The 20,745-nt window shown below is 37.5% G+C and overlaps 1 protein-coding gene across 8 annotated transcripts in view; it reads right to left on the minus strand.

Moving 5' to 3' along the window:
• Positions 1 to 20,745, minus strand: part of CCDC7 (coiled-coil domain containing 7) — a 337,256-nt gene that overhangs the window by 26,709 nt on the left and 289,802 nt on the right. For 5 of the 8 annotated variants that reach the window (XM_073885468.1, XM_073885465.1, XM_073885464.1 and 2 more), the window contains 2 exons: positions 11,226 to 11,309; positions 8,394 to 8,516 (listed from right to left, as the gene is read on the minus strand). In XM_073885468.1, coding sequence (XP_073741569.1) covers positions 8,394 to 8,516; positions 11,226 to 11,309 — 207 coding nt within the window. Of the gene's footprint in view, positions 1 to 6,805; positions 6,904 to 8,393; positions 8,517 to 11,225; positions 11,310 to 20,745 lie in introns of those variants that run through there. The other 3 variants (XM_073885467.1, XM_073885463.1, XM_073885469.1) reach the window with 2 other exon arrangements.

Genomic DNA, 20,745 nt, shown 5'->3' on the forward strand with positions numbered 1-20,745 from the left:
ATTTTGTTTCATTGGTATATGGTCTGTTTTTATGTCAGTACTATCCTGTTTTGATTATTATAGCTTTGCAATATAGTTTGAAGACAGGAAGTGTGATGCCTCTAACTTTGTCCTTCTCTCTCAGAATTGCTTTGGCTACTCAGGGTCTTTTGTGGTTCCAAACAAACTTTAAGATTGTTTTTTTCTATTTTTGGGAAAAGTTTCATTGAAATTTTGATGGGGATTGCATTGAATCTATAGGTGGCTTTGGATAGTATCAAAATTTTAAAAACATTAACTTCCAATCCATAAACCTATCACTCATTTATGATTCTTCAATTTCTTTCATCAAAATGTTATAGTTTTTAGTGCTTAGATTGTTACCAACCTTGTTTAAGTGCATTCCAAATATTCTATTGTTTTGATGTTATTGTGACTGAAACAGTTTTCCTTATTTCTATTTCAGATATTTCTCTGTTAGTGTATAGGAATGCCACTGATTTCTGTATGTTGATTTTGTATCCTTTGACTTTACTGCCTTCATTTATTAGTCCTAACAGTTTTATGGTAGAATCTTTAGGATTTTCTCAAAAAAGATCATATCATTTACAAACTTCACTCTTTCTTTTTCAATTTGGATACCTTTTCTTTTTCTTGCTTAATTACTCTAAGATTGCCAGTACTAAGTTAAATAGAAATGATGAGAATGGGCACCTTTTTCCTGATCTTAGATGAAAACCTTTCAATCTTTCGTCTGTGGGCTTGTCATACATGACCTTTATTTTGTTGACATATGTTCCTTCTAAACCAAATTTATTGAGAGTTCTATCATATAAGATGTTAAACTTTGTCAAATGCTTTTTCTGTATCTACTGAGATGATCATGTGATTTTTACATCATTTTGTTAATGTGGTGTATCACATATAATGATTTACTTATGTAGATCCATTTTTGCTTCTCATGGATAAAGCCCAATTGGTCACAGAATATTATCATTTTAATGTTCTGTTGAGTTTGTTTTGCTGGGAATTTTGTTGAGGATTTTTGTATCAGTTTTCATCATGGATGTTATTTATCAGACTTGTAGTTTTCTTTTCTTATAGGGTCCTTATCTGGCTTTGGTATCAGGGTAATGTTAACCTTGTAAAATGAGCTTGAGAGCATTTCTTTCTCTTTAATTTTTGGGAAGTGTTTTAGAAGGATTGACATTAATTATTCTTTAAATTTTTTTTAAAGATTTTTTATTTATTTATTTGACAGAGAGAGACACAACGAGAGTGGGAACACAGGGAGGGGGAGTGGGAGAGGGAGAAGCAGGCTTCCCGCCGAGCAGGGAGCCCGATGCAGGGCTTGATCCCAGGACCCTGGAATCATGACCTGAGCCAAAGGCAAACGCTTAATGACTGAGCCACCCAGCACCCCAATTATTCTTTAAATTTTTGGTAGAATTGACTAGTGAAACCATCTAGGTCTGAACTTTTCTTTGATGGGTGGTTTTGGATAGATAATTGATTCAATCTCCTTATCATTATTGGTCTGTTCAGATTTTATATTTCTTTACAATTCAGTCTTTGTAGATGGTATGTTTCTAGGAATTTTTCCATTTCTTCTAGGTTATCCAATTTGTTAGTTTAAAATTATACCCTGTATCTCATAATCTTTGAATATCTCTAGTATCATTTGTAATGTCTACTCTTTCATTTCTAACTTTTGAGTCCTTCTTTTTTCTACTTTGTCTAGCCAAAGTTTTGTCAATTTTATTTATTTAAAAAAAAACCCACTTCTTATCATCACTGATCTTTTTATTATTTTTCTGGTTTTTATTTCTACTCTGGTCTTCACTATTTCCCTATTTGTGCTGACTTTGGGCTTAGTTTTTTCTTCTTTTATAGCTCCTTGTGTTGAAAAGTTGTTTACTTAGGGCGCCTGGGTGGCTCAGTTGGTTAAGCGACTGCCTTCGGCTCAGGTCATGGTCCCGGAGTCCTGGGATTGAGTCCCACATCGGGCTCCCGGCTCAGCGGGGAGCCTGCTTCTCCCTCTGACCCTCTCCCCTCTCATGCTGTTTTTTTTCCTCTCTCTCTCAAATAAATAAATAAATAAATAAATAAATAAATAAATAAATAAAATCTTTATAAAAAAAGTTGTTTACTTACATCTTTCTTTTTTTGTTACATAGATATTTACCCCTATACACTTACCTCTTAGAATTGCTTTTGCATCATCCTTAAGTTTTGGTGTATTGTGTTTCTATTTTCATTTATCCCAAGTTATTTTTTCATTTTACATTTTATTTATTCTTTGACCTATTGGTTGTCTGGGAGTGTGCTGTTTAATTTACACATATTTGTGAATTTTCCAGTTTTTATCCAGTTATTGATTTCTCATTTCATACTACTATAGTCAGAAAAAATACCTGGTAAGATTTTAAACTTCTTAGATATCCTAAGACTTGTTTTATGACCTGTCATATGATCTTTCCTGGAGAATGCTGTGTGTGCATTTGGGAAGGAAAGAGAATGGGTATTGTGCTTCTGTAGTATGGAACGCTCTATATGTCTGTTAGGTCCATTTGGTCTAAAGTATTCCTCAAGTTCAATGTTTCCTTATTGATTTTCTGTCTGGATGATCTATGCCTGGATAATGTTGAAAGTGAGGTATTGAAGTCTCCTACTATTACTGTATTGTTGTCTATTTCTCCCTTCATATCTATTAGTATTTGGTTCTTACACTTAGGTGTCTGATATTGTGTGCATAAAAATTTATGATTGTTACATCTTCCTGATGAATTCATACCTTTTTCAAAATATAATTCCCTTTTTTGTCTCCTGTTACTGCTTCTAAGTTTAAGTCTATTTTGTCTGATAAAGGCTTAGCTACTTTGCTCTAATTTGGTTTCCACTTGTATGGAATATTCATTCCACTCCTTCACTTTGACCCTTCACGTGTCCTTGAGTATTCTTGGCTTCCCTGTCAAATATTAGCTAGCCATATATGAAAGGGTTTATTTCTTGGCTCTCAATTCTGTTCAGTTGGTGTGTGTGTCCGTTTTTATGCCAGTTTTGATTACTATATCTTTATAATATATCTTAAAATAAGGAAGTGTGATGCCTCCAGCTTTGTTTTTTTTCAGAATTGCTTTGACTAAGGGTGTTTGTAATTCTATATAATTTTAGAGTTGTTTTTTCTAATTCTATAAAAAATGCCATTGGAAACTTGAGAGGAATTGCACTGAATCTATAGGTGGCTTTGGGTAGTAAGGACACTTTGACAATTTTAATTCTTCCAATTCATGAACATGGGATACTTTCCCATTTATTTTTTTCTTTTTCAATTTCTTTAATTAATGTTTTATAGTTTTTAGTACAGATATATTTTGCCTCCCGGGTTAAACATATTCCATATTTAATTTTTTTGATGCTATTGTAAATGGGATTATTTTCTTCATTCTATTTTTTTTCAGATAATTTGTTACTGTATAGAAGAGCTACTGATTTTTGCATGTTAATTTGGCATCCTGCAACTTTACTGAATTCATTGATCCAACATGTTTTTGGGGTGGAGTTTTTAGCAAAGAATTAGTCTTCTGCCTGAGTGAAGCAGGAGAACTGGCTTCATAGGTAGCAAGCCTGTGCCCATTTCCCTGGCCAAACAGTGTCACTGGCTTTGCTCTGCCGATGACCAGTTCTACCTGCTGTATTCTCTGTTCAAGTATTTCTGGGCTATAGAGCTTCTAGCTGTTCTGTTTAGGTTTTCTGGTTAGGCTGGGCCAGGAGCTACACTCATCAGTGGACAAGGTTATGTGAATGAGTTCCCCTGCCAAGGCAGAATGGGCAGGCTAGCCTCAAGCAGCCTCCCTGGTGGCTTTCTGGTTGGTAGGGGCTGGGAGCTATACACAGCAGTTGGTGGGGGAAATTGACTCCAAGTTCAGCAAGGCTCTTTGTGATCTTGACTCCAGCTAACTTGCTCCCCAGATTCCCTAGCCAATGGTACCACTGGCTTTCCTCTGCAGATAATCAGCTCTGTCTGCCATACTCTATTCACTTGGTGTTGGGCCACACAGCTTCAGGTGTTCTACTAGTCTTCTTGGAAGCTTGGTGCAAGGAGATACACTCAATAGTGAACCATGTTATGACTTAACTCCCCAGTCTAAGCAGTGGTAGACCAAGCTCCAGGGCTAGCAAGACTCTTCTTTTCGAAACCCAAATCATACAGACCTGCACCTCACCAAGTTTCCTTGTGAGATTATGCCACCATCTTGTCTCTGCAGATAAGCACACCTGCTGGTTGGGACTACTACTTTGGTACTATAGGTAGGAACTCAGTCTGTCAAGGTCTGAATGCTGGGGTTTTTTTCTTTTTTTTTTTTAAAGATTTTATTTTTTTATTTGAGAGACAGAGAGCACGAGAGGGAAGAGGGTCAGAGGGAGAAGCAGACTCCCTGCTGAGCAGGGACCCCAATGTGGGACTTGATCCAGGGACTCCAGGATCATGACTTGAGCCAAAGGCAGTCACTTAACCAACTGAGCCACCCAGGTGCCCCTGAGTGCTGGTTTTTGCAAGCACTTCCTTCCCTGTCACAGATTCCCAGTGGTCAAGTTCCACAGATTACCCCACAATCCCCATGGTGTGAGACCGAGTGGGGGCTCTCAGGAAATGACACACAATACTAGAGGAGCTGGATGTCCATCCTGGGTTCCCTTTTCCAACTAAAGAAACTGGGGACTCAGGGGAAATCTCTCAGTATGGTGCTCCAATGGGCATGGGGGAGGGGCAATATGGTTAGTGTGTAGCCACTTCTACGTTTCTAAAGCAGTCTGTCTTGGTCTCTATGATGTGGAGATGGGGTGCTTCAGCTTTATCCTTGTGTTCTAGGATTTTTCTCAAGGGTGTCCTGTCCATGAATAGATTTTAATTTTTCTTGTTTGGGGGAGTGCAGTCAGGAATGACCTATGTTACAATTTTGGTGTGCCACTCCTCCTCTCACCTTTTATGTTTTTGATGTCATAATTTACCTTTGTTTATTTTGTGTATCCATTAACAAATTACTGTAGCTGTAGTTATTTTTAAGAATTTTCTCCTTTAATCTTTATGGTAGAGTTAAGTGGTTAATATGTTATCATACTGCAGTATTAGAGTATTCTGAATTTAACTATATGTCTTTACTAGTGTGCTGTATATTTACATATCACATGACAATTAGCGGCCTTTCATTTCAGCTTGAAGATCTTTCAGCATTTCGTGTAAGGCAGTTCCAGTGGTGATGGACTCACTTAGCTTCTTTTTCTTTTTGAGTCTTATTTCACCTTCACTTCTGGTGGATAACTTTGCCTGGTAAAGTATTCTTTTTAGGGAGTTTTTTCCAACACTTGAATATATCATCCCACTGTTTTTTGACCTGCAATGTTTTTACAGAGATTGCTTCTAATGCCTGAGAGGATTCCCATATATGAGATAAATATTTTCCCTCTTGCTGCTTTTAAAATTCTCTTTGTATTTTATTTTAGACAGTTTTATTATAATGTATATAAATATTGTTGTGGATTGAAATTTTGCAGTGATTTATTAGCTTTTGAACTTGTATATTCAAATATCTCCCCAGATTTGGGAAATTCTCAGCCATTATTTCTTTACATAAGCTCTGCCCTTCTCTTCTTTTAGGATTCCAGTCATTCATATATTTAGATTATTGGTGTTCCATACTTCATATAGTCTTCACTCTTTTTTATTTTCTCTTCTTCGTATAATTTCATACTGTCTTCTACTTTACAAATATTTTCTTCTGCTGTATCTGCTATCAACTCTGGAATTTCTTTTTGATTCTTCTTTATGATCTCTATCTCTCTGTTAAATTTCTCATTTTGTTTGTGTATTCTTTTCTTGCTTTTGTTGAGCTGTCTTTCTGTGTCTTTTTTTGTAGCTCACTGAGCTTCCTTAAAACAGCTATTTTGAATTTTTTATCAGTTAAATTACAAATGTCCATTTCTTTGGGGCTATTAGAAAATTAATGTATTTCTTGCATGGTATTATGTTTCCTTGATTTTTCATGTTCCTTGCTGTCCTCTCTGCTTTCATTGCATTTAAAAAAGTAGTCACCTCCTCCAGGTTTACTGACTGGCTTCCAGAGAGAAATCCCTTCTTTCAGCCCTGCTAGGAATTCTGATGTTTCTTCAGGCCTTTTCTATGGGTATGCCTGCTCTACACTTCTTGCTCTCTTTTTGGCAGAATTCTTAAGCCTTCTTTCTGTGCAGTAAAGATAGGTTAGTTGCTCAGAGTGTGCTTTTTGTTTTCCTTATGGCTGTCCTGAGTGCTTAAGTTTATGGTTTCTTCCAGGTCAGCTTTCTGGGGGTGTTTACTGTCTGCCAGATCTCACTCTATTGCTGTTTGGAGCATGCACAGGGAGCCAGCCGCAAGGAGGAGCTTGTGTGATTGAGACACATGGAGTATTGGAGGTGCCTGTGGACCAGTTTTGGGGAATCCACAGGTGGAGTGTTCTCAGCAGCTGATGTGTGGACTTCCTGATGGAATCCTTGACACACTTAACAGGTATATCCCTTTAAACTTTCAGTTCTGAGCCTTCGCCGCTGTTCTTGCAGCCAGTCTCTGCCCTCAGGTCATACACTTATGACTCAGTTCTCTGGATGAGACAAGACAGAAATGGGTCTTTTTGACAGTATTCTGCATAGCTAGCGAAGCTGGGTACTCACTCACATCCTCTCACTTTTTCTCATGGGAGAAATCTCAGGATGAAAAGGGCTCTCTTGGCACTGAAGTATGCTGCCCTGAAGAAGGAGTGGTGGAGGTAAAACCAAACTGTTCCTTTTACCCTCCACAATGTATCCAATCTCAGATTTTGTTGTTGTTGTTTCAACAGTGCGCTAGAACTTCTTTGCTGGACCCTTGGATTTCAACAAAGCCACTCCAATCTGTGGATAATAATCAAATTGGTTTTCTTTTTCACAGGGGGTGGATGGTAAAAAACAAAAACAAACAAACAAAAAAACTCACAAAACTCCTACAACATTGATGTCATCACTGTAATCTTCCTTCTCTCTTGCCAAATATTTTATAGGAAAATTCATTTATTGCTTTTATTTCTCTGATATATCTAATTATGTCAAAGTTCTTTTTAGAAAGTTTTCTCCCTTCTCATTGAGAAAGGTTCTTCTTTTGTAGCATTTTGATGCAGTAGTATTTTTAGTATTTGCCAATGTAGATGTACAAAACCTTTTCTTCCTCTTCCTAGGTAAATTAGAATAATTAGCAGCAAAATCATATTTTTCCCCCGGATATGGAGGGTGGCATACACAGTTTTTGTCTGAAGGACAGAGTGTTTTATTCTCAGTATCTCCTTAATTTTGTCCTTATCCAAATCCTGTTTTAGTTTGAACCAGAATATTCATTTCTGTATCGGATCTGTACTCTACATTTAGAAGGATGCATTTATAAGGATACCCATAAACCACTGGTTCTTCCTCACCAATTTAATTAATGTTTATTAGATTTCTTTTTACAAATTCTACTGATTTTAAAAATAACATGTGCATTGCAGAACATTTCCATTTAAACAAATAATTATAAGCTTCATATTATTTCATCATCAGCTAGAGATTAAACTGAAGCCACAGGCTGAGAGGTTTAGTAAGAGATTGTAATTCCAGGCTAGTCATTCACATTTGTCAAATGTGAGTAAAAGCTGGGGAGGATTTTTAAGTCACTAAAGATAAAACCCTTAATGCATGTTAGGATAATGGCTCCATACTGTCAAATTTATGTTTATTCTTCATCTTATTTTCATGAAAGTATCAAGACTAAATTATTTCTATGAAAATATTTTGGCATATCTTGGTATTAAAAATTGAATATAATTTTGGATACAGGTGGTACAAAAGACTAGCTATCCCAAATGAACTTTCTAACTAAAATGCTAGATTAAAAAGAATGTATTTTAAAAAGTATTGCTGAGATGGCATAAAAATATACTCAGGAAAACCAAAAGAAGTAAAAGCATTTAACTTGCAGATTTCTGCTAAAAGTAGGGTATGTGTATATGTGTGTGTATGGTGTACATATTTTTGTAAAATTAACTGACCTTTAAGAATAATGTGGGAAGTTGGGGAGAAGACAAGGGGTAATTCCACAATAAAGGAAAATAAAAAAGAGGGCACAATTGAGTATTTCGGAAAACACTTGTATAAAACACCATTACGTATGGGTTATGACATCATATGTAAGAACTGAGAAAAAATGGAATGAGATTATAACAGCACAGAATGGAAACCATTAGAATCCTGTATTTTTTATATTAGTGTTACATATTTTCCGAATGCTTAAAATATTTTATAAAATGAAAAAGCATATTACAAAAAGTATTCTAGATAATTAGGTACTTATTTTATGTTGTTATATCTTTTACCTTGATTGTCAAAGGATGAAAAACTCATCCTGTTTGTTGAGAGTTTAAATGGTGTGATGTCACTGGTAAAAAAATCTTCTTGCTGTTCTGTGGACATATATTTGTTTTTAAATAAATTCACACCTAAAACAAAATTTTAAAAAATTTCAAAAAGATGTTATGACTATTTGCATACTACTCTCCAGTCTCCATGTATTAGTCCTTATTCTGTGTTTGTAATCTTTTAATATTTGAGTGGTCACTTGTCTATCATTCCAATTTCTATAAACTTCATTTTCTCTCCCTTTTTTTGTTCTGTATTCTTAGATAACATCTTCCTTAATCTTGACCTTTAATCAAACCCATTTATCTTAAATGTGAGTATTAATTTCTGTATTTGATCTATAGTCTCCTTTCAACTCTTTTCCTCTTAGCAATTTCTCTTAAATTTTGTTTAGAGCATTTAATTATAAATTCACAATAAATAAGCACAGATTAAGTGACTAAATTAATTTTTTTCTTAAACAACATGGCATTTTATTTTATTTATTTTTTTAAGATTTTTTAATTTATTTTTTGACAGAGAGAAACACAGTGAGAGAGGAAACACAAGCAGGGGGAGTGGGAGAGGGAGAAGCAGGCTTCCACTGAGCAGGGAGCCCGATGCGGGGCTCGATCCCAGGACCCTGGGATCATGACCTGAGCTGAAGGCAGATGCTTAATGACTGAGCCACCCAGAGGCCCCATGGCATGGTATTTTAAATTGACAAATTTTGATGAGAGTACTTCATCACAGTGCCAAAGATTATTACTTAAAATTGATGAGAACCCCTAATAATGAGGAACACTGAAGTAAATAGTAATTCATAGTACCAAAACAAAAACAGTCTGAAAATTAAAGATATAGAAAAAATGACTCTTCACAATTTATCAAATTTGTTAGAGTAAAACACAAAACAAATTTAAGTGTTTGATTCAAACAATTTCATTTTTATACCACCCTAGATATAAGCTCTTTGAGTAAATAAGTTTTATTTGATTCATTTTTTAAAATTTTATTTTAATTCCAGTTAGTTCACATAACTGACTGATACTAACAGTATTAGTTTCAGGTGTACAATATAGTAATTCAACAGTTCCATATAACACTCCGTGTTAATCATGACAAGTACACTCCTTAATTCCCATCACCTATTTCTCCCATCCTCCCACCGCACTCCCCTCTGGTAACCATCAGTTTGTTCTCTAGAGTTAAGAGTCTGTTACTTGGTTTGTCTCTCTTTCTCTTTTTTTTCATTGCTCATTTGTTTTGGTTCTTAAATTCCACATAAGTGAAATCATATGGTATTTGTCTTTCTCTGACTTTTTTCACTTAGCATTATACTCTCTAGTTCCATCCATGTTGTAGCAAATGGAACTCAAAATGGATTAAAGACTTAAATATGAGACCCAAAACCATAAAAATCCTAGAAGAGAGCTTAGGAAGTAATATCTCTGACATTGGATGAGGCACCATTTTTCTAGATATGTCTCCTGAAGCAAGGGAAAGCAAAACAAACTATTGTTTCTACATCAAAATAAAAAGCTTCTGCACAGTGAAGGAAACAATCAACAAAATTAAAGGTAACCTACTAAACAGGAGAAGATATTTGATTATTTTTAACTACTTTTTTTCAGGAATAAAAATGTGATATAATGAAATAAATAAAGCATTCAAAAGCAAAGTTTCAGAAATCTTGCCTTCATCGTAAATTTCACCAAGAACACCTATTTTGTGACTTGTATGTGAGAATTCAACTATTTCCACATTCTAGATTTCAGCATCATTTCTGCAAAAAGTCATGATTATGGTATTTCTTGCACCTAAGAGAAATGTATTGGGCCATCTGGGTGGCTCAGTTGGCTAAGTGTCCAACTCTTGATTTCAGTTCAGGCCATGATCTCGGGGTTGTGAGATTGAGCCCTCCCCCCATTGGGCTTTACACTGAGCATGGAGCCTGCTTAAGATTCTCTCTGTCTTTCTCCCTCTGCCCCTCCCCCCTCCACATGCATACATGTGCATGCACTCTCTCCCTCTCTCTCTCTCTAAAAAAAATAAAAGAGACAGAGAGAGATAGAGAGCAATGTATCTAACAGTGTTACTCCAGGATTAGAAGTTGTAGTGTTATCTGTGAATTATATAACACAACTCTAGTAGAGATGTATATCCATATACAAACTTAATTATAACAGGGATGTGGTAACCAGTGAAATAACTGTTATAATGCTCTTATAAAACTCATCAACTAGCCTTTTTTCCTTTTTCAAATTTAAAGCAACTTTCCTTTCTAAGCCAGAAATAGAAAGTGAGTAGAATAGTAGTAAGAAATACTACACCAAGTGTATTCTAAGGTCACTAGGGCACTGGATTTTATGGCTTACTTTCTAAATACATTTTAAAACTGGGACGCCTGGGTGGCTCAGTCGTTAAGCATCTGCCTTCAGCTCAGGTCATGATCCCAGGGTCCTGGGATCGAGGCCCGCATCGGGCTCCTTGCTCAGTGAGGAGCCTGCTTCTCCTTCTCCCTCTACTGCTCCCCCTGCTTGTGCTCTCTCTCTCTCTGACAAATAAATAAAATAAAAATCTAAAAAATAAAAATAAATTAAAAAAATACATTTTAAAACTAATAATATCTAGCTAATTTTCTATTGATAGTAAATACTAGAGTTTAATTAATTATAAGAGGGAATTCATGAAGATTTTTACCCACATAATAATGCATAGTTACTGTTGTCATTAAAGATCCATACTTAATTAAATTCCCAAAATGGTATAAACCATAAATATTAGACTTAAAAAATATTTGTTCTTACCAGGGTGAATTTTAAGTTGTGTTGTGATTTCACCAAATATTGTTTCTCCTCCAACAGTATATGTCAAGTGTTCTACATCAGTCTCTATAGACCAAAAAGAAAAGAAAATTCCAAATACTTTATAAGGTAAGCATTAATGTGTGTGTGTGTGTGTGTGTGTGTGTAGTACAAACTTAATCAGCATTTGTTCTTATAGAAGAAGAGAAAAACACAATTGTCTGAATTGCACAATAAAAAATTTCATAGAATTTGAAGGGCTCTTAGCAATCATATAAGCCTCACTATAATGAGGCTCAGAAATGTTTAGGGATTAGATCAAGAAAACATATCAAGATGATGACAAAACTGATGCACAAACTGACCCCATATTTCCTTAACCAGTGCTTTTTCTACACAATGCTCTTTTTATAAAAAACTTAAATCATCTTGAGAAATTTATGTTAATCATATAACTTCTAAATTTATGCTAAAAGAACATTAATGCTGTAGGATATACAACTGAGATGGAATATGACAGTTTTGTTCATAGTTCAGGTTATAAACCATAGTCCCACATCAGAAAAAGTTACTATGAGGCAGTAATTCTTTGACTCTCTCAAGACTATTTTATGTCATTTTTAGGTTATATAATTGTAAATCCAGTAGGCATCAGTGATGTAGAAAGGTAAGATATTCTGTGGTCTAAAAAAAAAGTGCCTATCAGTTCCCTTTATGTGCATACCTTGTAGCTGGGGAAAGGAATATGAATGAATTTTCAGTAATAACAGTATTGCAATTGCACACAATTTCATTTAAGTTTTTATGTGATTTTAACATTTGCTGGATTTAGAAACCATTAACTAGGTCAAAAAAGAGGAAAAACACATGAAAGATATTAAAAAGGAATTTATATCAAATAAAAAAGGAGATAATTAGAATTGGTAACTTGGGTCAAATAATGTACCTAGTATTTTGTGAATGAAAGTTGGTTATTGGAGAGTGTGTATCAGAGATTGGAAAACTGTCATGAACTTGACACCATAAGGTGGATCTTGCTTTGTTGTAATTGCTGAGACCATGAATAACCGTTAAAGGTTGTACAATGACCTTTGGATCCCAAATATATATTCACCACAACTTAAGAAGAGGTGGGACTAGCCTGGGTATCTTACCAAAAAGAACCACAAAAAATAGATTGGATGGAACAAGTTTCAATAAGTACATAATGAGAGAGGGGGGGAAAGATGGTGGTGGAGTAGGGGACCCTATTCGAACTGGTCCCCGGAATTGAGCTGGATATATACCAGACCACTCTGAACACCCACGAAATCAGCCTGAGATGTGAGAAGATATATCGGGACCTCTATAAACAGAATATCGCAGGCGGTTGGTTTCGAGGTATGAAGCAGGGAGCCCTGATTCTGCGGGCAGATATCAGAGGATAAATGGCAGTTGGAGGGAGCCTGGCTGTGGGGATCCTACACTGCCAGTGAGTGATAGCCTCCCACACTGGGGATGGGGCACAGACTCCCAGACTGGTAGCAGTGGGGAAAGGACTTTAGGGCAGCCTCTGGGTTGGAAACCCAGAGTGGTGGGGTCACATGTGCGAACTGGGGGCAGCTGATGGTTTTAGAAGCATAAAAGGCAGAGAAGTACCCCAAACTGGAGGCAGGAATGGGAGCACTGCAAGGGGCGCACAACCCAGGACGCTGCAGTTTATAGCAGCACAGACAGAGACGGAGGTAGTGTGGCCTGGAGAGCTCAGTGAAGAACAGACTGTGATCTCTCTGCTCTGAGGCAGAGGGTTGGAAACAGTCTCTTCTGCTCTGACTCTCGGAAGAGACACGGAAAGCCACCAGGGAAAGCCACCAGAGAACAAAAGCCCCCCAAAACTGGTTCCCACTGAGCCCGCAGGGGGGCAGGGCAACTCTGCCCAAACAGGGTTGCCTGAGTAACAGCAAGGCAGGCCCCTCCCCCAGACGACAGGCTGGGAAAACAAGAGGTCAGCAACCCTAAGGTCAAAACAGGTGCATCTTGCTTGGATTCTGGTCAATAATTTGGACTCTATACATTCCCTCAACCACCCATCAACAGAATGACTAGGAGGAGGAACCCCCAAAATAGGAAAGACTCAGAGAATATGACTTATGCCACAGATTTACAAATGGATGCAGATATAACCAAGATGTCGGAGATGGAATTCAGGCTAGCAATTGTGAAGACAATAGCTAGAATGGAGAAATCAATTAATGGCAACATAGAGTCTCTAAGGGCAGAAATGAAAGCGAATTGGTAGAACTTAAAAATGCTATCAATGAGATCCAATCTAATCTAGATAATCCAAAGGCTAGGGTAAGTGAGGCAGAAGAATGAATTAGTGACCTGGAAGACAATTTAATGGATAAAAACGGAAAAGAGGAGGCCTGGGAAAAACAACTCAAAATCCATGAAAATAGAATCAGAGAAATAAGTGACACTGTGAAGCATTCCAATGTCAGAATTATTGGAATCCCGAAGCGGGTGGAGAGAGAGAGAGGACTAGAAGTTATATTTGAGCAAATCATAGCTGAGAACTTCCCTAATCTGGGGAATGAAACAAACATTCATGTCCTAGAGGCAGAGAGGATCCCTCCCAAGATCAAGGAAAACAGGCCAACACCCTGGCATGTAATAGTAAAACTCGCAAATCTTAGAACCAAGGAAACCATCTTAAGGGTAGTTAGGGGGAAGAGATTCCTTACGTACAGAAGGAGGAACATCAGAATAACGTCAGACCTATCCACAGAGACCTGGCAGGCCAGAAAGGCCTGGCAAGACATATTCAGGATACTAAATGAGAAGAACATGCAGCCAAGAATACTTTATCTGGCAAGACTGTCATTCAGAATGGATGGAGAGATGCAGAGCTTCCAAGACTGGCAGAAACTGAAAGAATATGTGACCACTAAGCCAGCCCTGCAAGAAATATTAAGGGGGATTCTATAAAAGGAGAAAGACCCCAAGAGTGATATACAACAGAAATTTACAGGGACAATCTATAAAAACAACATCTTCACAGGCAACGTGATGACAATTAATTCATATCTTTCAAAAATCACCTTCAACGTGAACGGCCTAAATGCTCCCATAAAATGGTACAGGGTTGCAGATTGGAGAAGACAGGACCCATCCATATGCTGTCTACAAGAGATTCATTTTGAACCTAAAGATACATCCAGACTGAAAATGAAGGGATGGAGATCCATCTTCCATGCCAACGGATCTCAAAAGAAAGCTGGGGTAGCAATTCTTATATCAGACAAATTAGATTTTAAACTAAAGTCTGTAGTTAGAGACACAGAAGGACACTATATCATTCTTAAAGGGTCTATCCAACAAGAAGATCTAACAATTGTAAATATCTATTCCCCCAACGTGGGAGCAGCCATCTACATAAGCCAACTGTTAACCAAAATAAAGAGTCATATTGGTAACAATACGTTAATTGTAGGAGACCTCAATACTCCACTCTCAGCAGTAGACAGATCATCTAAGCAGAAAATCAACAAAGAAACAAGAGCTTTGAATGATACACTGGACCAGATGGACCTCATTACATATACAGAACATTCCACCCTAAAACAGAATGCTCATTCTTCTCGAGTGCACATGGAACTTTCTCCAGAATAGACCACATACTGGGTCACAAATCAGGTCTCAACCGATACCAAAAGATTGAGATTATTCTCTCCATATTCTCAGACCACAATGCTTTAAAACTGGAACTCAGTCACAAGAAAAAATTTGGCAGAAATTCAAACACTTGGAAGCTAAAGACCACTCTGCTCAAGAATGTTTGGGTCAACCAGAAAATCAAAGAAGAACTTAAATAATTCATGAATACCACTGAGAACCAAAACACATCAGTCTAAAACCTATGGGATACTGCAAAAGCGGTCCTAAGGGGGAAATACATAGCCATTCAAGCCTCACTCAAAAAAATAGAAAAATCCCGAATTCACCAACTAAATCTACACCTTAAAGAACTAGAGAAAAAGCAACAAACGATGCCTAAGCCACGCATTAGAAGAGACATAATTAAGATTAGAGCAGAGATCAATATATTAAAAACCAGAAACACAGTAGATCAGATCAACGAAACTAGAAGTTGGTTCTTTTAAAGAATTAATAAGATTGACAAACCACTGGCCAGACTTATCCAAAAGAAAAGAGAAACGACCCAAGTTAATAAAACTATGAATGAAAGGGGAGAGATCATGACTATCACCAAGGAAATAGAAACAATTATTGGAAATTATTATCAACTATATGCCAATAAACTGAGCAATCTGGATGAAATGGATGCCTTCCTGGAAACCTGTAAGCTGCCAAGACTGAAACAGGAAGAAACTGACAACCTGAATAGGCCAATAACCAGCAAGGAGATTGAAGCAGTGTTCAAAAACCTCCCAAAAAACAAGAGTCCAGGGCCTGATGGATTCCCTGGGGGATTCTACCAAACATTTAAAGAAGAAATAATACCTATTCTCCTGAAGCTGTTTCAAAAAATAGAAAGAGAAGGAAAACTTCCAAACTCATTCTATGAGGCCAACATTACCTTAATCCCCAAACCAGGCAAAGACCCCATCAAAAAGGAGATTTTCAGACCAATATCCCTGATGAATATGGATTCCAAAATCCTCAACAAAATCCTAGCTAATAGCATCCAACAATACATTAAAAGGATCATCCACAACGACCAAGTGGGATTTATCGCCGGGATGCAAGGGTGGTTCAACATTCACAAATCAATCAATGTGATGGAAGACATTAATAAGAGGAGAGAGAAGAACCATATGGTCCTCTCAATTGATTCAGAAAAAGCATTTGACAAAATACAGCATCCTTTCCTAATTAAAACTCTTCAGAACATAGGGATAGAGGTAACATTCCTCAAGTTCATAAAATCCACCTATGAAAAACCCACAGAGAATATCATCATCAATGGGGAAAAGCTGAGAGCCTTTCCCTTAAGATCAGGAACACGTCAGGGATGCCCATTCTTGCCACTGTTGTTGAACATAGTACTAGAAGTCCTAGCCACAGCAATCAGACAACAAAAAGAAATAAAAGGTATTCAAATTGGCAAAGAAGAACTCAAACTCTCTCTTTTTGCAGATGACATGATACTTTACCTGGAAAACCCAAAAGACTCCATCCCCAAATTACTAGAACTCATACAGCAATTCAGTAATGTGGCAGGATATAAAATCAATGCACAGAAATCAGTTGATTCCTTATACACTAACAATGCAACTGTAGAAAGAGAAATTAGAGAAATGATTCCATTTATAATAGCACCAAAAACCATAAGATACCTCGGAATAAACCTAACCAAAGTGGTAAAGGATCTATGCTCTAGGAACTACAGAACACTCATGAAAGAAATTGAAGAAGACACAAAAAGATGGAAAAATATTCCATGCTCATGGACCAGAAGAATAAACATTGTTAAAGTGTCTATGCTACCCAGAGCAATCTATACCTTCAATGCCATCCTGATCAAAATTCCAATGACATTTTTCAAAGTGCTGGAACAAACAATCCTAAAATTTGTATGGAATCAGAAAAGACCCCAAATCACCAAGGAAATGTTGAAAAAGAAAAACAAAGTTGGGGGCATCACGTTGCCCGATTTCAAGCTATATTACAAAACAGTGATCACCAAGACAGCATGGTACTGGCACAAAAACAGACATATAGACCAATGGAACAGAATAGAGAGCCCAGATATGGACCCTCAACTCTATGGTCAAATAATCTTCAACAAAGCAGGAAAAAATATGCAATGGAAAAAAGACAGTCTCTTCAATAAATGGTGCTGGGAAAATTGGACAGCCACATGTAGAAGAATGAAACTCGACCATTCTCTAACACCATACACAAAGATAAACTCAAAATGGATGAAAGACCTCAATGTGAGACAGAAATCCATCAAAATCCTAGAGGAGAACATGGGCAGTAACTTCTTTGACATCAGCCACAGCAATTTCTTTCAAGATACATCTCCAAAAGCTAGTGAAACAAAAGCAAAAATGAACTTTTGGGACTTCATCAAGATAAAAAGCTTCTGCATAACAAAGAAACAGTCAACAAAACAAAGAGGTGACCCACAGAATGGGAGAAGATATTTGTAAATGACACTACAGATAAAGGGCTGGTATCCAAGATCTATAAAGAACTTCTCAAACTCAACACCCAAAAAACAAATAATCAAGTCCAAAAATGGGAAGAAGACATGAAAAGCACTTCTCTGAAGAAGACATACAAATGACTAACAGACACATGAAAAAATGTTCATCATCATTAGCCATCAGGGAAATTCAAATCAAAACCACACTGAGATACCACCTTACACCAGTTAGAATGGCAAAAATGGACAGGGAAAGAAACATCAAATGTTGGAGAGGTTGTGGAGAAAGGGCAACCCTCTTACACTGTTGGTGGGAATGGAAGTTGGTACAGCCACTTTGGAAAACAGTGTGGAGTTTCCTCAAAAAATTAAAAATAGAGCTACTCTAGGGCCCAGGAATTGCACTCCTGGGTATTTACCCCAAAGACACAGATGTAGTGAAAAGAAGGGCCATATGCACTCCAATGTTCATAGTGGCAATGTCCTCAATAGCCAAACTTCAACAGATGAATCGATAAAGAAGATGTGGTCCATATATACAATGGAATATTACTCAGCCATCAGAAAGGATGAATACCCAACTTTTACATCCACATGGATGGGACTGGAGGAGATTATGCTAAGTGAAATAAGTCAAGCAGAGAAAGTCAATTATCATATGGTTTCACTTATTTGTGGAACATAAGGAATAGCGTGGAGGACACTAGGAGAAGGAAGGGAAAAATGAAGGGGGGAATCGGAGGGAGAGATGAACCATGAGAGACTATGGACTCTGAGAAACAAACAGGGTTTTAGAGGGGAGGGGGAGGGGGGTGGGTTAGATCGGTGATGGGTATTAAGAAGGGCACATACTGCATGGAGCACTGGGTTTTATACAAAAACATTGGATCATGGATCACCACATCAATAACTAATGTTGTATTATATGGTGACTAACATAACATAATAAAATTTAAAAAAAATGATAACCATTAAAATAAAAAATATAAGTACATAATGACTTTTTGTGAAAGTAAAATGATATAGAGCAATGCAAAATGGGGATATTAGGAGATATATTTGAGGCTTTCTGGTTGTTTCTGCAACTGGCATAAGCAAGAATGAATGGTTCATTTGGAATGAGTGTGAGGAGATTCTTAAATAAGCAAGGAGGCATTGAGAACATTTCACAGCAGATATGATTAAAAACCAGGGGAAAGGAGGAGGAGCAAGATGGCGGAGGAGTAGGAGACCTAAATTTCATCTGGTCCCAGGAATTCAGCTGGATAGGGATCAAACCATTCTGAACACCAAAAACTCAACAGGAGATTGAATAAAAGAGTAGCAGTAATCCTATGAACAGAAAAGCGACCACTTTCTGGAAGTTAGGACGTGTGGAGAAGTGAATCCGAGGTGATATTTGGGAAGATAGACTGCAGGGGGTTGGAAACTCCATCAGCCAGCTACCTGCAAGTGATAGAGCAGGGGAGCACAAAATCAGAACTTTTAGAAGTCTGGTCCACTGAGGGATGTTGCTCTAGTGGCTAAGTAGGGGGTAGAACCCTCACTGGGGACAGTGTGGTCTCAGGACCCTCGGGGTCATAGAAAGACTGGGGGTGCCTGAGTGTGGCAGAGCTCCCAGGTATTGGAGCAGGGAATCCAGCTGCAAAGACGGAGCCGAGGAGTGGGCTCTCAGCTTGGGGTTGCCATAAACTGTGATCCATGGCACACATGGGCCACTACTCTTCAAGCAGGGACCCAACAAGCAGCAAATCCAGGGAGACTCCCCTTCCTCCCCCAGGAGGAGTGGCGCAGAAGTGCACCACAGGAATCTGCTGGGTTTGGAAATTCCAAATAGGGTCGTGTGCCAGAGATAGAAATAATCAGTCACAGGCCAGGTGAGCACAGAGTGTGGCCAGAGACCAGGGAGATAGGAGTGATTGACTGATTTTCTCCGAGGTTCACTGAGGAGCAGGGCCCCGAGTTCTAGGCTCCTCCTGGGCCAGATATTGGGAGGCTGCCATTTTCATTCTCATTGTCCAAAGCTGTATGGAAAAAAAGCTGCCAAGAACAAACTTTAGCGGATTATTTAGCCGGGCCCCTGGCAAGGGTGGTGCAATTCCACCTCAGGCAAACTCATCTGAGAATCACTGCAACAGGTCCCTCCCCCAGAAGATCAGTAAGAACATCCAGTCAAGACCAAGTTTTACCAATCATTGAGAACTGCAGAACGCCAGCGCAGGAGGAATACAGCACATAGAATTCATGGCTTTTTCCTCATGAATCTTTAGTCTTTCAAAGTTCATTTTTTAAATTTTCTTTATTTTTTCTTTTTCTATTTCTTTTGAATTTTTCTTCTTTCCTTTTTCAACCAATATCTTATCAATTCCTTTTGTAAAATCTTTTTTAATTTTCATTTTTACAGTCATATTCTATCCCTTCATTGTATTTAATCTTATTTTTTGTATATATATATAAGTTTTTCTTTCTTTAAAATTTTGGGATACAGTTTCTTCTAACAGACCAAAATACACCCTAAATCTAGTATATGGCTTTGTTCTAGTCTCCTGCCTGATCACATTCTCTCCTTTTCTTTCTTTTTTTAAAAAAATTTTTCTTTCTTTTTTCAACCACCTTCTTATCGATTCCTTTTTAAAAATCTTTTTAGGGGCGCCTGGGTGGTTCAGTCATTAAGCATCTGCCTTTGGCTCAGGTCATGGTCCCAGGGTCCTGGGAGCGAGCCCCACATCGGGCTCCCTGCTCTGCCAGAAGTCTGCTTCTCCCTCTCCACCTCCCCCTGCTTGTGTTCCCTCTCTCCCTGTGTCTCTTTCTGTCAAATAAATAAAATCTTTAAAAAAAAATTTTTTTAAATTTTCATCTTTACATTCATATTCCATCCCTTCATATTTACCCTTAATTTTGTATATATATAAGTTTTTCTTTCTTTAAAATTTTGGGAGGCAGTTTCTTCTAACAGACTAAAATACATCCAAAATCTAGTGTGTGGCTCTGTTCTATTCACCAGCCTGATCATATTCTCTTTTTTTTCCCTTTCTTCACCTCCCCCCCCCCGGTTTTGGGTTTCTTCTGCTTTGTTTAGTGTATATTTTCTGGGGTCATTGTTACTCTGTTAGCATTTTGTTCTCTCATTCATCTATTCTCCTCTGGGCAAAATAACAAGATGGAAAACTCACCTCAAAAAAAAAGAACAAGAGGCAGTACCAATTGCCAGGGACCTAATCAATACAGACATTTAAGATGTTGGAATTAGAGTTCAGAATGACAATTATAAATATACTAGCTGGGTTTGAGAAAAGCATAGAAGATACAAGAGAATCCCTTTCCGGAGAAATAAAGGAACTAAAATCTAAGCAAGTCAATATCAAAAAG

The sequence above is a fragment of the Callorhinus ursinus genome, unplaced genomic scaffold, assembly GCF_003265705.2.
Source record: "Callorhinus ursinus isolate GAN/ISIS: 27379988/994484 unplaced genomic scaffold, GSC_fseal_2.0 scaffold62, whole genome shotgun sequence".
NCBI lineage: Eukaryota > Metazoa > Chordata > Mammalia > Carnivora > Otariidae > Callorhinus > Callorhinus ursinus.